Source organism: Pan paniscus, chromosome 1, assembly GCF_029289425.2.
Source record: "Pan paniscus chromosome 1, NHGRI_mPanPan1-v2.0_pri, whole genome shotgun sequence".
NCBI classification, from domain to species: Eukaryota; Metazoa; Chordata; class Mammalia; order Primates; family Hominidae; genus Pan; species Pan paniscus.
Window position 1 is genome coordinate 186517834 of NC_073249.2, and position 15466 is coordinate 186533299.

At 42.5% G+C, this 15466-nt stretch overlaps 1 protein-coding gene across 1 annotated transcript in view; it reads right to left on the bottom strand.

Moving 5' to 3' along the window:
* Window positions 1–4722: 4722 nt before the first annotated feature.
* ZMPSTE24 (zinc metallopeptidase STE24) overlaps window positions 4723–15466 on the bottom strand; it is a 48388-nt gene continuing 37644 nt past the window's right edge. The window contains exons 8-10 of the mRNA XM_034962220.3: window positions 12816–12920; window positions 7914–8057; window positions 4723–6453 (exon numbers count right to left, since the gene is read on the bottom strand). Of these exons, the coding sequence (XP_034818111.1) occupies window positions 6229–6453; window positions 7914–8057; window positions 12816–12920 (474 nt within the window). The 3' untranslated portion in view covers window positions 4723–6228. The remainder of the gene's footprint in view (window positions 6454–7913; window positions 8058–12815; window positions 12921–15466) is intronic.

The window sequence follows — 15466 nt, forward strand, 5'->3', positions numbered from 1 at the left end:
CCAGAATACCATTCTGCTTTATTATTTGTCTTCCACACTTAGCACTATTCAACATAAAGCACTAGAATATAAGCTCCACGAGGGTGGAAACTTTTGCTCTTATTTGCTGTTCTATTCTGCAGCACATCAAACAGTGCCTGGCACACAGCAGGTGCTCAATAAATATTTACTAAATGAATATGTTCAGGATGCTCAGAGGAAGATCCCACCAATCATCAAACCAGGAAGGAAGGGATCTGGTCTCCACTTGTGTGTGGCTGAGATGTGTTCTGAGATGGCCCAGTGTCCGAGTTTTATTCCCTCACCTACTGAGAACAGGGACCTGCCCTTTGACAGCTGAATCTTGGGAGGCAACAATCTGATGCAAAAAAAAAAAAAAAAAAAAAGTAGGAACTCAATTCCCCTGTTTACAATTAGGAAAAGGGGGATTTAGAAGCTTAACAGAAAGGGCATTGCACCAAGACAGTCCAGCCCCTTTGCAAAAGTTCAACACCAAACTGCACCTCTAGAATACAGCCTGTGAGGAGAGTCCCACACCTGCTGCTGCTGACTCTTCTTTCAAACTTCATCTCTCTGGCAATCCTCTCCTCACCCTGAAGGCCAGCTGGGTCAGAAACATTTTTTTTTTTTTTTTTTTTTTTGAGACAGAGTCACCCAGGTTGGAGTGCAGTGGTGTGATCTCAGCTCGCTGCAAGCTCCACCTCCCAGGTTCAAGTGATTCTCCTGCCTCAGCCTCCCGAGTAGCTGGGACTACAGGCACCCGCCACCATGCCCGGCTAATTTTTTTGTATTTTTAGTAGAGACGGGGTTTCACTGTGTTAGCCAGGATGGTCTCGATCTCCTGACCTCATGATCCACCCGCCTCAGCCTCCCAAAGTGCTGGGATTACAGGCTTAAGCCACCGCACCCGGCCCAGAAACATTTTAATTTTGTGCTTATTTACGTCATAGCAATTAGGGTGAATTATTAATATCACCAACAAGTATCAATTGTTGAGCTCTTATATTATTAGATACTGTGCTAAGTGTCTGCAAACATTATCTCATACTATCCCTACCACAGCCCTGTAAAGTAGGTATTACCCCATCTGCCATGTTAAAAAATAAAATCTCTGTCTCAATCCCACCTGTAGATACTATCCCAAATTTGTGCTCCCTTTTATGGGGAGGGTTGGTCTCACTTTGGCTTTTAGCTCACCACACTGTTCGCAGATTCCTGCACTGATTTCTCATGTCTCCAGTATCTGAAAGTCACTTGTTCCTTGGACCACATCTTTTTCTCTGGCTCCTCTCATATCTCATTCAGTTTCATGGCTTTAAACTTTATCTATATATCCCCAGTCCAGATCTCGCTGCTTAACTTGATCCGTTGATCCAACTGCCTAGTCAACATCTCCCCTTCGATGTCTGATGGGCATCTCAAATTTAACATGTCCAAAACAATTCCCGATCTTCCCCTCCAGAATCCCCCCTCCTGCGATCTTTCCCATCTCACCCAAGGGCAACTCCATCCTTTCAGTTATTTAAGCCAAATACACTGGAGTCATCCTCCACTCCCACTTTATCTCTTAGACCCCACATCTGATCCATCAGCACATCCTGTTGGCTCAGTCTTAAAAATATATCCAGAATCCAGCCACTTACCACCTCCCGACTACCACTCCAGTCTAGCACCATTATTTCTTGCAGGAAGGATTGCAAGCCTCTCCCAACTAGTCCCCTGCTTCAACCTTTGCTCCTCAACATAGAAGCCAGAGTGGTCCTATTAAAACTTCAGATCATGTCACTCCTTAGCCTAAAACTCTACAATGGCTTCCTACCACACTCAAGGAAAAGCCTGAATTCTTACAGTGGTCTACAAGGCCCTGCAAAATCTAGCGTCTGGGATGCTCTTCCCTCAGACACCTCCCTAGAACACCTCACTCTTCATTTCCTTCAGGTCTTGGTTCAAACGTGACCTTCAGTGATGCCTTTTTGTGACCACCCTATTTAAAATTGCTGGCCAGGCATGGCTCATGCCTGTAATCCCAGAACTTTGGGAGGCCAAGGCGGGTGGATCACTTGAGGTCAGGAGTTCGAGACCAGTCTGGCCAACATGGTGAAACCCCATCTCTACTAAAAACACAAAAACTAGCCAGGTGTGGTGGTGGATGCCTGTAATGCCAGCTACTTGGGAGGCTGAGGCGGGAGAATCGCTTGAACCCGGGAGGCAGAGGTTGCAGTAAGCCAAGATCGTGCCACTGCACTCCAGCCTGGGCGACAGAGTGCAACTCTATCTCAAAAAAATAAAAGATAATAAAATAAAATTGCAGCTCCTACCCCCACCCAAACACCTCAGCCCCCCCCCCTTTTTTTCCAAAACATGTATCACCATATAAATACATTTTAGTTGTCTTTCTCCCTGATACTAGAATGTAAACTCCAAGACGTGGCGGATTTTTGTACCTTTTGTTTACCATGTATTCCCCATCACCTAGAGCAGCGCTTGGTAGAGTGGGGACAGATGGAGAAATACAGTCTCGGTCAAGTTTCTTACCCAAAGTCTTACTAGTAAGTGGCATGTTGGATTATAGAGCCCCAGGCTTAATCCTAATACTTTACCTGTTATTGACCATCATCCAGAGAGCCAGAGGGGAGCTCGGACTCAGCCAAGGGCAGAGTAAGGCAAATCTGCTTCCTGAGTATTGGCGGTCCCGGCTTCACAGGTTTTTAGAACACACAGAGGTATCTTCCTAGCTGTTTCTTGTCAAACTGTTTAGGAAATCCTCCTCCCTGGAAATCATCCTGGATAACAGAGAAGAGCCCAAGATTTCCGTATCCATATTGTCTAAATGGGACTATCCCATTCCACAATGGATTATATTTGCCTTCCCACAAAACTGAACTCAGCCTGGCACACATCGTTCAAGTTACTTGCTCACATCACTGTGGTCTTAAAATGTTTCTGGATAAAAGTTTTGGATTACAAATTATCTGTAATTTTCTTTGTTTTGCCCTTAGGATAGAACGTTAAGGCCCTTAAGTGGTAGTTAGCTTTCTGCTAATGATGGCAGGATACTCAAAACCATCAAAGATATAGAAAGTATATAAGAACATGGCCAGGAGTGGTGACTCACACCTGTAATCTCAGCATTTTGGGAGGCCAGGGCAGGCAGATCACAAGGTCAGGAGCTCGAGGCCAGCCTGGCTAACATGGAGTAACCCCATCTCTACTAAAAATACAAAAATTTGCTGGGCACGGTGGCTCACCCCATAATCCCAGCACTTTGGGAGGGCAAGGCGGGCGGATCCCCTGAGGTCAGGAGTTTGAGACCAGCCTGGCCAACATGGAGAAACCCCGTCTCTATTAAAAATACAAGAATTAGCCAGGTGTATTGGCCCATGCCTGTAATCTCAGTTACTCGGGAGGCTGAAGCAGGAAAATCACTTGAACCTGGGAGGCAAGGGTGGCAGTGAGCCGAGATCATGCCACTACACTCAATCCTGGGTGACAGAGAGACAGAGAGTCTTAAAAAAAAAGAAAGAAAAGAAAAAAATACAAAAATTAGCCGGATGTGGTGGCTCACATGCCTGTAATCCCAGCTACTCAAGAGGCTGAAGCAGGAGAATCTCTTGAACCTGGGTGGTGGAGGTTGCAGTGAGCCGAGATCGCACCATTGCAGTCCAGCCTGGGCAACATGGTGAAACCCCATCTCTACTAAAAATACAAAAAATTAGCCAGGCGTGGTGGCGCAAGCCTGTAATCCTAGCTACTTGGGAGGCTGAGGCAGGAGAATCGCTTGAACCCAGGAGGCGGAGGTTGCGGTGAGCTGAGATCGGGGCATTGCACTCCAGCCTGGACAACAAGAGAGAAACTTCTTCTCAAAAAAAACAAAAACAAAAAAAACAAGTAGAAGGTTTCCACAGGGAGGGGAATATCACATGTAGGATCAGGGGTAACAGTGAGCATATAAAATATAAGGGCAAGCGGGGACCATCATTTGGTACTAAAACCACTGAACTGATCCTGGGAATTCTCCTATCCTAAACAGAGGCAGAATTTACAAGCAGTTCTCAGACCTCAGCAAAGGGCCAACTCAGATAAAGCTAGTATATACACACAACAGAGATTCTACCTTAGATTCAGAGCTTAACTCTGCTGGAGTTGTGCCATTTTACCCAAGGCTTTGACCTACTCAATTTTGCCCCTGCTGCACATCCACCAGGTCTTTCTTAGGGTGCAGAGTGCCATCTATTCCTTCGTTGGTGGGCCTATCTACTCTTCCCTTGATTGGTCAATTTCTTAGGAACCTACCAGTATCCTTTTGGCCATCCCTATGCCTCTGCCATCCATAAAGTGTGGGTGACTAAGTCAGTCACATATTTAAAAGCTAATTACTGCCACCATATGTAAGGAAAACCAAAGAGGCAGCTGGAGCAGACCAGGCAGGCCCAACAATTTGAGGTTATAAAAATAGAGAAGGAATGATTCCAAATGAAGCTTCCAAGGAAATATCTGCAAGAACTGGTGATACTCTGGAGCAGAGCAGGAGCAAGACACTGAAGAGACTCTGTGTAAAGCACAGTGGTGGCAGTGACACCACTCATCATTAGGGCTATTTCTTCATTCCACTCTTCATTGCTGGCACCCAGTTCCTCTCAGGTAATAAACATATGTTCAGGTAACAAATGATACACAAATTAAAAAAATGATACACAAATATCAAACTAAAGACAAAGTACATACATTTGCATTGGCAATGTTTAATGTTTCACTTTTGCAGAACTGAAATTTGTATTCAAAGGCACAGAAGGAAGGAAAGGCAGTTATCAGAGCATGAAGTCACAGATAAAGGATGCTGAATAAAAGCATAGGACTGCTCCTCTTTAGCCTTAGGAAAATAAATAATGCAGTATTAAACTAGATTTTTATTTTTATTATATTTCCATGTGAAGACATCACCCAAATGTCAGTGGAGCAAAAGACTTTATGGTCAGATACCAAAGGCGTACAGTTGATCCCACTTTGGAATAAATGCCCAGAAGGTAATAAGCATTATCAGTGAGTGAGAGCTCTAGGCACAAAATAAGTTCTCATTCAGAAAGTGGACAGAGATATGAAGCAGTGAAACATATAGCTTTAAAAACTGGAAATCTTTCATGACATTTGTTTTCAAAGTAAACATTATCTGCATTTCAAGAACTGTAATTTTCAAAAGTAGAATCAGGCCTGATTAAGTAGTATTTATGACTTACAGATAAAATTACAAAAATAAAAATGAAAACTCTTCTGCCCTTGAAAGAGATAGAAAACTATATTTTTTCCCTGTAATGTCACAGAGATTCATCAGTATTTCATCCTTATGTCGCTTAAAAAATGTTATTTTTAATTTGTCTTTCCTGTTCTGCCACTTTTAACATAGCAAAACGTGTTTAATATGGCCATCTCTGCTGAGTGAAAGGATGTATTATTTACTGCATGAATGAGAAAAAGCTACAATTTACCTCCAATGGGATCATATCTACCACGTGGGAAAAAAAGATAAAGACACGGATTTTCCAAAAAACAAAAGAAACAAACAAAAAAACCCCACAAAACTCAATGATTTAAAATATCCTATACATAATTTCTAACTTCAAAGCACTATGAGAAACTCTTGATCACTGTGTAGCAAGAAAGGGAAGAGAGAAATTAAAAATTTGGTAGAATAGGAGAGCATTTTTCTAACTACTTTCATTTAAATAACATTGGCCTTACCAACTATTACCTTTCTTATTTAAAACACTGATTCACCAGGTGAAATCATAACAGCATGAAAGTAAGACCAGATTTCAAGTTAGGTGTGAGCACAATGATTCAGGACCACTGCTTCCACCTCACAGAAAGGATTCCTGTGGTGATGCTCCCTCTTTCAAACATATGCCCTCAAACACCTCACATGCAGATTCCATATAAGTATACAAATAAAACGAGTTCTGTATTTTTCCAAATAATTTTACAACTTGATGGTAAATTAGATGTCAAAGATAAAACTATGCCTTTTAAAACATTAAGCTTCAAAATTCATTCAGTGTTTTAAGAAATGAATTATTAAAATCATTTTTAAAATGACATATTAAATGTATTTAAATCTGGGCTTTTCTGTACTTAATTTTTCTTTTAAAAAAAAGTTTAAAAACATCAAGAGCTGGAACATGCTGCCAGGACAGAAATAATCAGAAATGTCTTCAGTCACAGACCCTGGACATCTCAGTGTTGCTTCATAGTTTTCAAAGCTTGAAGTCTCTCTAGCAGTGGAGGATGAGAATAATGCCACATTGAGAACAACCAGTCAGAAACGGGGAATCCCAAGTTATCTTTGTTAAGTTTGATTAAAGCAGAATATAAGTCTTTAGCCTTCCCAAGTTTCTTGGCAAATGCATCAGCTTGAAACTCAAATCTGCGGCTTAGGACTGTTAGGCAAAAAGAAAGAACCTGAAAAAGAAAATGAAAGGGTTTTAGCCACTGCCCACCTCTTTGTTGTTACTAAAGGTTCCATGAGCTGAGACTGTAGAGGAAGTTTGGCTTGGGATAAGAGGAATGGCAGGACAAAAGAAAGATCACTAATATTTAGGGGACCTAGGGTGAGGAAATTATAAATTGAGCCTTATTCTCCCCCAAGCAAACAGGCCAGAAACACATATAAAAGTTAAACATCCCTAACCAAAAACTTGAAATCTGAAATGTTCCAAAATCTGAAACTTTTGAGTGCTGACATGAGACTCAAAAGTCATGCTCAGGCCGGGTGTGGTGCCTCACACCTGTAATCCCAGCACTTTTGGGAAGCTGAGGCAGGTGGATCACCTGAGGTCAAGAGTTCGAGACCAACCTGGCCAACATGGTGAAACCCTGTCTCTAGTCAAAATACAAAAATTAGCTGGGCGTGGTGATGGGTGCCTGTAGTCCCAGCTATTCAGGAGGCTGAGGCAGGAGAATTGCTTGAACCCGGGAGGCGGAGGTTGCAGTGAGCCAAGATGACACCCCTGCACTCCAGCCTGGGAGACAGAGCGAGACTCCATCTTAAAAAAAAAAAAAAAAAAAAAAAAAAAAAAGAGTTTTAAGATAATACATCTCAGTTCTCTGCCAAATTTGTTTATGTGGACAATGCTATATGAATATGATCTATGCCCCTCCATTTTTCTTTCCTGGTGTCCCCACCATACATAATAGAAAAATATAATTCATTTAGCTCATCTTAACTCTACAATCTATCCCAAGAAAGAATTCTTCTGAATGGAGATACCTCAAGATCTTCAATATTATTTCTTAGCTTAATTTGGAAGCCTTACCAAACATCATGAAATGATGCCATTGTCAGGTTTGTTATATAGTCTCACATTAACCTATGTATTATCACTCACACGGAATACCCCTAATGAGCTAACACAGAGCAATGTTCTTAAGTTTCATTTACCACAAAATACCCGATTTTGATTTTGTGGGTTTGGGTGGATCCCTCAGGCTATATGGAGGCAGGTGGTCATGGAGCAGAGGAACAGTCACTAAGCCTCCCTTACTGAGCTGTACACAGACTCAATTAGTGTTTGCTTTGTCCCCTCATACACATAAGATTTTTACCCAAGCACTGGTGAATATGTGGCCTAGGACACAACATTCCAATAGTTAATCTCCATCTACCGAGTCCTTTTAGGTGTTCACCACTGAAGTCTAATTTTCTACTTATATTTTCCTAAGAGTATGCAAACGTTTATTTATTTGGGCTTGAATTTTTCTGCTACTTTGTCATACTGACCAGTGAATCAGGGGACTAAAAGACTTTGTTTCATCTATTTGTTAAAACTGTACTGTTCTATTTCCTTTTTCACTATCCTGAAAGCTCTAGATTTGAAGCAGGCAAGAGCATATGTGTGATAATTTTAAAGATCATACATTACCTCATTGTAAGGTGAAAAAATAAACTGGAAGATGATCAATAGTCCAATAAGAGTGGGTTGGCTATCATAAAAACCAAATGCAGCAAAAAGCTCCTTTCGACCAATTAATACAGCAAATAAAAAAAAACACAGGAAAGAATTCATCTAGAAAGAAGGACATGAAATTTCTAAGTTATTACCAAGCTGATTTCACTATGGAATCAGTAGCATCCATAAAGTATAAGAAATCACAGTGTGGCCGGGCACGGTGGCTCACACCTGTAATCCCAGTACTTTGGGAGGCCAAGGCGGGTGGATCACGAGGTCAGGAGATTGAGACCATCCTGGCTAACATGGTGAAACCCCGTCTCTACTAAAAATGCAAAAAAAATTAGCCGGACGTGGTGGCGGACGCCTGTAGTCCCAGCTACTCGGGAGGCTGAGGCAGGAGAATGGTGTGAACCCGGGAGGAGGAGCTTGCAGTGAGCTGAAATGGCGCCACTGCACTCCCGCCTGGGCAACAGAGTGAGACTCCATCTCAAAAAAAAAAAAAAAAAATTCATAGTGTGATTTTAAGAAAGGTATTAGTGTGATCACAGAACAAATTATTTAAGTAGCTTTTTTTGAGACAGATCTCACTCTGTAGCCTCCCGAGTAGCTGGGACTACAGGCGCCCCCCACCATGCCCGGCTAATTTTTTGTATTTTTAGAAGAGATGGGGTTTCACTGTGTTAGCCAGGATGGTCTCAATCTCCTAACCTCAGATGATCCGCCCACCTGGGCCTCCCAAAGTGCTGGGATTACAGGCATGAACCATACTGCCCTGCCAGTAGTTTTTAGTTTCACTTTTATTTCAAAAGTAAAATAAAATGTTCCCAAATGTATAAACTGTATCATTTTCTATAAGGGCAAGCTTAAGTTGAGGCTCCTATCATTGAGGGTTTGAAGTGGTCAATAGCAATGGGATATTTTCTCTCTGTAAAAGGGTGAAGGGCTAGAATGGATTCTGGCCTTGTTTTATAACACTGTAATCAGATACAACGCCTCCCACCTGACTTTGAAGCGGAGGCTCCAAAGAAACAGGCTTCCCTTGAATCCTCTCTAGGCCCACTGGAGCTGTACCAGATAGTTAGAAAGGTCAGGGGGAAAAGTAGTTCCATCTTGATCAATAAATGAGAGGAGAAAAAAATAAAAAATCTATACCAAAATACAACCTCTTGGAGTAAGGTTGGAGAACACACAACATTCTTTTTCTGTGCAAATTAGGATCTTGGAGGCCACATGTACCTTATTTAAGTGTGTTGCTTCAAACCATTTGACCCAAACGAGATGACCCAAGAAGCTGTCAGCTTAGAATGGGGCTTAGAGCATAAGAAGGCTCACCAGCTGCCCCAGGACAAGCAGCTTCGACACTCATCCTTCTAACTCAGTGGATCCAATATGACAAGCTCCAACAGAAAACTCAGTGAAGTCTCCTACACTTATAATCTATACATCCACTTTTGTCAAGTAACCATTGTCCTTTTGAAAAATAACTTTTGGTTTGCTACTGGGCCCTACTACAGACTGAATTCCTGGCCATGGGATACTGTGATCCTGCAAACTGAACTATCCCTTCTGAACTGGGTGCTATGTTAATCTGTTAATCTGCCTAGCCAGGAAACTGCTATGCGCAGAAGCACTTCATCATCAAGGACAAGTGGTAGATATGAGTGGAAATGAAGCAAGTTATGAAGGCACCAGTAAGTTAAATAAGCAGATGGCTCATACTCTAGTACACCAACTCCTACCACCAACAACCCTCAACCAACCCTTACTCATATGCCGTTCCCTATAATCAATTAGTTGAACAGGAACAAAATCAGAGCCTATTTTACAATAACTTAATACAATATGCTGGCACCAGATGAAAGTGGACTGCTGTGGTATTACAGAGCCACTCAGGGATGGTCTTGGAAGGCAGTGGTGAAGGGAATTACTCTCGGTGAGGTGAACTTTAAGGTGTATATCTCACTGTCTACTCAGCCTGGGAGGAGAGAGAGTCTGAGGCAAGGATATATATCCTAATTTATTGGCAGTGGGAAAAAAATGGTTCGGCTGAATTATTAGGGCCTTGGAAAAAAGTAGAGGATGGCTAACGAGATTTGGAAAAGAGGTATGTGAAAAACTTCCAAAATTACTGTTTGGACTATAGAGTTTGACTATAGTTGGCCTAATGTTAATGTTCACCCAAAGAGTCCCATGGTCAAGGAGGCTCTTGGTCAAGTGGGGAAGACACCTGCTCTGTGAAGGTCAGCTAGCCTTTCTCTGTAGCCGCTCCATGACTTGGTCAAGGGACTTATGAATAGAGTGGCCACAGCGACAAAGATGGAGTTAATGTATTAGTCAACACAGACACCCTCCTCACTGGCGCATGCCATATGCCCAATCTGTCCGGAGAAGCAATCAATCCCAGCCTTGATAAGGTACCACATCTCAGGGACCATTTAGCCACCTTGTGGTAGGCTGATTCCATTGGAACCCTTTCCCTCATGGAAGGGGCAGTGATTTTCCTTATTAGACTGAAAACTCAATTGAACTTGGACCTGGACTTATTTAATCTTACTCAGTGCCATGTATCCACACAACATAGCTTCAGGCCAAGGAATGCATTTCTATACCTAAAGATATAGGAAAGTGCCCATAGGAGTTCACAAGTCTTCCCATATAATCCATCACCCAGAACCAGCTGGCCTTTTTAATTTTTTTTAGAGACAGGGTCTCCTTGTCACCCAGGCTGGAAGTGCAGTGGTGTGATCATGGCTCACTGCAGCCTTGATCTCCTGGACTCAAGCCATCCTCCCATCCCAGCCTCCCAAGTAGCTGGGACTACAGGTGCATACCACCAAGCCCAGCTAATTTTTTAACCTTTTGGAGAGAAGGGGGTCTCGCTATGTTGCCCAGGCTGGTCTCAAACTCCTGGCCTCAGATGATCTTCCCTCGTCAACCTTCCAAAGTATTGGGATTACAGGCATGAGCCACCATGCCTTGCTCAGCCAGCCTTTTTAAAGGTCTGAAAATCCACTGAAGATTCAATTAAGGCCACATATGCTCAGAACTAGTCAACATGATATAGTGCTTTTTCACTCAAAGCCTAAACATCTGTTGGTTTAGAGGTTCTAGAACCGAGAAGAGGAACATTATTGGGATTGCTTTCTTTTTGTATTTTCTACAATTTCCAATGAATATATGGCAACTTTTTTTTTTTTTTTTTTTTTTTTTTTGAGACAGAGTCTCACTCTGTCGCCCAGGCTGGAGTGCACTGGGGCGATCTCAGCTCACTGCAACCTCTGCCTCCTGGGTTCAAGCAATTCTCCTGCCTCAGCCTCCCAAGTAGCTGGGATTACAGGCGTGCCACCACGCCTGGCTAATTTTTGTATTTTTAGTAGAGACAGGGCTTCACCATGTTGGCCAGGCTGGTCTCGATCTCCTGACCTCAAGTGATCCACCGTCTCAGCTTCCCAAAGTGCCGGGATTACAAGCATGAGCCACCACGCCGGCAATAACTTTTAAATGAAAAAAATGTTTTAGACCGGGCATGGTGGCTTATGCCTGTAATCCCAGCACTTTGGGAGGCCAAGGCGAGTGGATCGCTTGAGCTTAGGAGTTCAAGACCAGCCTGGACAACATAGTGAAAACCGGTCTCTACCAAAAATACAAAAAAATTAGCCGGGCGCGGTGGCATGCACCTGTGGTCTCAGCTACTAGGGAGGTGGAGGCTGGAGGATGGCTTGAGCCTGGGAGGTGCAGGTTGCAGTGAGTTGAGATCACGCCACTGCATTCTAGCCTGGACGACAGAGAGAGACTCCATTTCAAAAAAAAAAAAAGAAAAGAAAAGAAAAAGAAAAAAATGTTTTTTAAAAAGCATTCTAGAGGCCGGGAGTGGTGGCTCATGCCTGTAATCCCAGCAATTTGGGAGGCTGAGGCAGGCGGATCAACTGAGGTCAGGAGTTCGAGACCAGCCTGGCCAACATTGAGAAACCCCGTCTCTACTAAAAATACAAAAAAAAAAAAATTAGTCAAGTGTGGTGGCGTGTGCCTGTAATCCCAGCTACTCAGGAGGCTGAGGCAGGGGAATTGCTTGAACCCGGGAGGCAGAGGCTGCAGTGAGCTGAGATCACGCCATTGCACTCCAGCTTGGGCAACAAGAGTGAAACTCCATCTCAAAAAAAAAAAAAAAAAAAAGGATTTTAGGGTGGGCACAGTGGTTCACGCCTATAATCCCAGCACTTTGGGAGGCCGAGGTGGGTGCATTACCTGAGGTCAGGAGTTCGAGACCAGCCTGGCCAACATGGTGATACCCTGTGTCTACTAAAAATACAAAAATTAGCCAGGGATGGTGGTGGGTGCCTGTAGTCCCAGCTACTCAGGAGGCTGAGATAGGAGAATCGCTTGAACCTGAGAGGCAGAGGTTGCAGTGAGCCGAGATCACATCACTGCACTCCAGTCTGGGTGACAAAGCGAGACTCTGTCTCAAAAAAATTTTTTTTAATTTAATTTTAAAAAGCATTTTAATGTCCAACTTATCTAGGCTTGTTCCTTTTGATTTTCCAAGTTCTTACTCTGGAGGTGATGATGGTGGTGGTAACAAAAATTTATATAGTACTCACCATGTTCCAGGTGCTAGTCTAAACTCTTTACATGTATTAACTCACTTAATTCTTAACCAGTCCTATGAGGTATTATCATTCAATGAGGGGACAGAGGCAGAGGTTAAGGAACTTGCCTGAGGTCACACAGGTAGTAAGTCAGGGAGCTGTGATAGGAAACCAGGTAGCCTGGCTGTGGCGTCTGCCTTGGCCTCTCTTATATGACCTCTCATGCCTGCCATAGTTCTAATTTGACTACCATGCCATAAAAAAAGAATTGTCACTCCACACTTACCTGGCTAATAATGATATTTTTGACTGTATGTCCCAACTTCCAGTGCCCCAGTTCATGGCCTAGTACAGCGAGTACCTCCTCATTTTTACATCCTTGTTTCTTATTCTGAATAAAAAAAAATCAAAAATAAATTATTGAGAACCTTTAAAAAGTTTTATCTTTTAACCTAGTAATAGCCCTTCATAGATTTTAACTTAAAGAAATAATCAGTTTTGTTCAAAACTGTTGATTGTCTTAACAAAACATTCCCTGAACCACCGCTCCACATGAGACAGTGGGTTAAGCACTGAAGATAGAATGACGAACAAGATGGACATTCCCAGACTACATAAAGCTCACAGTCTAGACTAACTTAGATTAGGAAAAAAAAACTGGAAGAAATAGAAATCTTTATAATGGGACAATAGTTAAATAAATCATGATAAAGTTATATGACAGTCACATTATATTACAAAACCATTAGTAATTTTGTTTTCAAAGATTAGGGCCAATTGCAGTGGCTCACGCCTGTAATCTCAACACTTTGGGAAACCGAGACAGACAGATAACTTGAGGCCAGGAGTTCCAGACTAGCCTGGCCAACATAGCAAAATCCCATCTCTACTAAAAATACAAAATATTGCTGGGCGTGGTGGCTCATGCCTGCAATCCCAGCACTTTGAGAGGTCAAGGTGGGTGGATCACGAGGTCAGGAGTTCGAGACCAGACTGACCAACATGGTGAAACCCTGTCTTTACCAAAATACAAAACATTAGCAGGGTATCGTGGTATGTGCCTGTAATCGCAGCTGCTCTGGAGGCTGAGGCAGGAGAATCGGAGGTTGCAGTGAGCTGAGATCACGCCATTGCACTCCAGCCTAGGCGACAGAGCAAGACTCCATCTCAAAATAATAATAATAATAATAATAATAATAATAATAAATTAGCCAGGCGTGGTGGTGCATGCCTGTAATCCCAGCTACTCAGGAGGCTGAGGCATGAGAACTGCTTGAAACTGGGAGGCGTAGTCTGTAGTGAGCCAAGATCATGCCACTGTACTCCAACCTAGGTGAAAAAGTGAGACTCCATCTCAAAAAAAAAAAAAAAAAGGATTGTGTTTTGACATTGGAAAATGATTAGGTGAAGAAAGACACAAACTAAAAATATATAGTATGATTCTAATTATGAAACAATGTGAATGTGTATATAAAAATATACAAATATAAAAAGTAGACTGAAAGTATATACAAATGTTAACAGTAGTTATTATTATTTATTTTAGATGGAGTTTCACTCTTGTTGCCCAAGCTGGAGTGCAACAGCACGATCTCGGCTCACGGCAACCTCCACCTCCTGGGTTCAAGTGATTCTCGTGCTTCAGCCTCCTGAGTAGCTGGGATTACAGGCGCATGCCACCACACCCGGCTAATTTTTGTATTTTTAGTAGAGACGGGGTTTCACCATGTGAGTCAGGCTGGTCTTGAACTCCTGACTGCAGGTGATCCACCCGCCTTGGCCTCCCAAAGTGCTGGGATTACAGGCATGAGCTGCTGTGCGGGGCCTAGTCCCATTCTCTTACTAAGGAGCAAATAACCAAGGATTTACCAGATATATGAGGTAAGCTGTTAACACAGAAGATCTGATCCACAAAAAAAGCAACATGAAATAAATTATATAAAGAGAAAGTTTAGAAAATTAAGACATTGCACCTAAGAAAAAGTAACAAAATGCTGTAAATTGGAAAATTCAGATAAAAAAATTCTTAGAAATCCAAGCTGAAGGCCAGGCATGGTGACTCAAGCCTGTAATGCCAGCACTCTGGGAGGCTGAGGCAGGTGGATCACGAGGTCAGGAGTTCGAGACCAGCCTGGCCAACATGGTGAAACCCCGTCTCTACTAAAGATACCAAAAAAAAAAAAAAAAAAAAAATTAGCTGGGCATGCTGGTGCACACCTGTAATCCCAGCTACTCAGGAGGCTGAGGCAGGAGAATTGCTTGAACCCGGGAGGAGGTTGCAATGAGCTGAGATCGCGCCACTGTACTCCAGCCTGGGCGAGAGGGCAAGACTACATCTCAAAAAAAAAAAAAAAAAAAAAAAAGAAAGAAAGTTCAATAAAAGGATTGGAAGATGATGAGGGAATTCTAGAAAGCAGAAAGAGATATATTTAAAATGGAAAAGAGGGTTAAAAAGATAGGAGAGTTCAGTATAACAAATCCAGCACTCGAGTAAGAGGAGCCCTGAAAATACAGAATTTTAAAAATGGAGAGGAGAAAAATCAACAAAATAATTTCAGAAAATTTCTTACAACCATAGGACCTCGATTTCCAGAATAAAAGGGCCTAATGCATATATCACAGTGGATGAAAACAGTGTGATGCATATAACATGGTAGATGAAAACAGATCCCCATCAAGGTATGTGAAATTTTAGAACACTGAAACAGAGAAAGATCTAACAAACTTCCAGAAAAGCAAACAAAAACAAAAACAAAAAAAGTAACAAAAGGATCAGCAATTTTTTTTTTTTTTTTTTTTAAGACAGGGTCTCACTTTGTCACCCAGGCTGGAGTGCAGAGGCAGGATCTCAGTTCACTGCAACCTCCACCTCCCAGGTTCAAGCAACTCTTGTGCCTCAGCCTCCTGAGTGCTGGGATTACAGGCGTGCGCTATCAT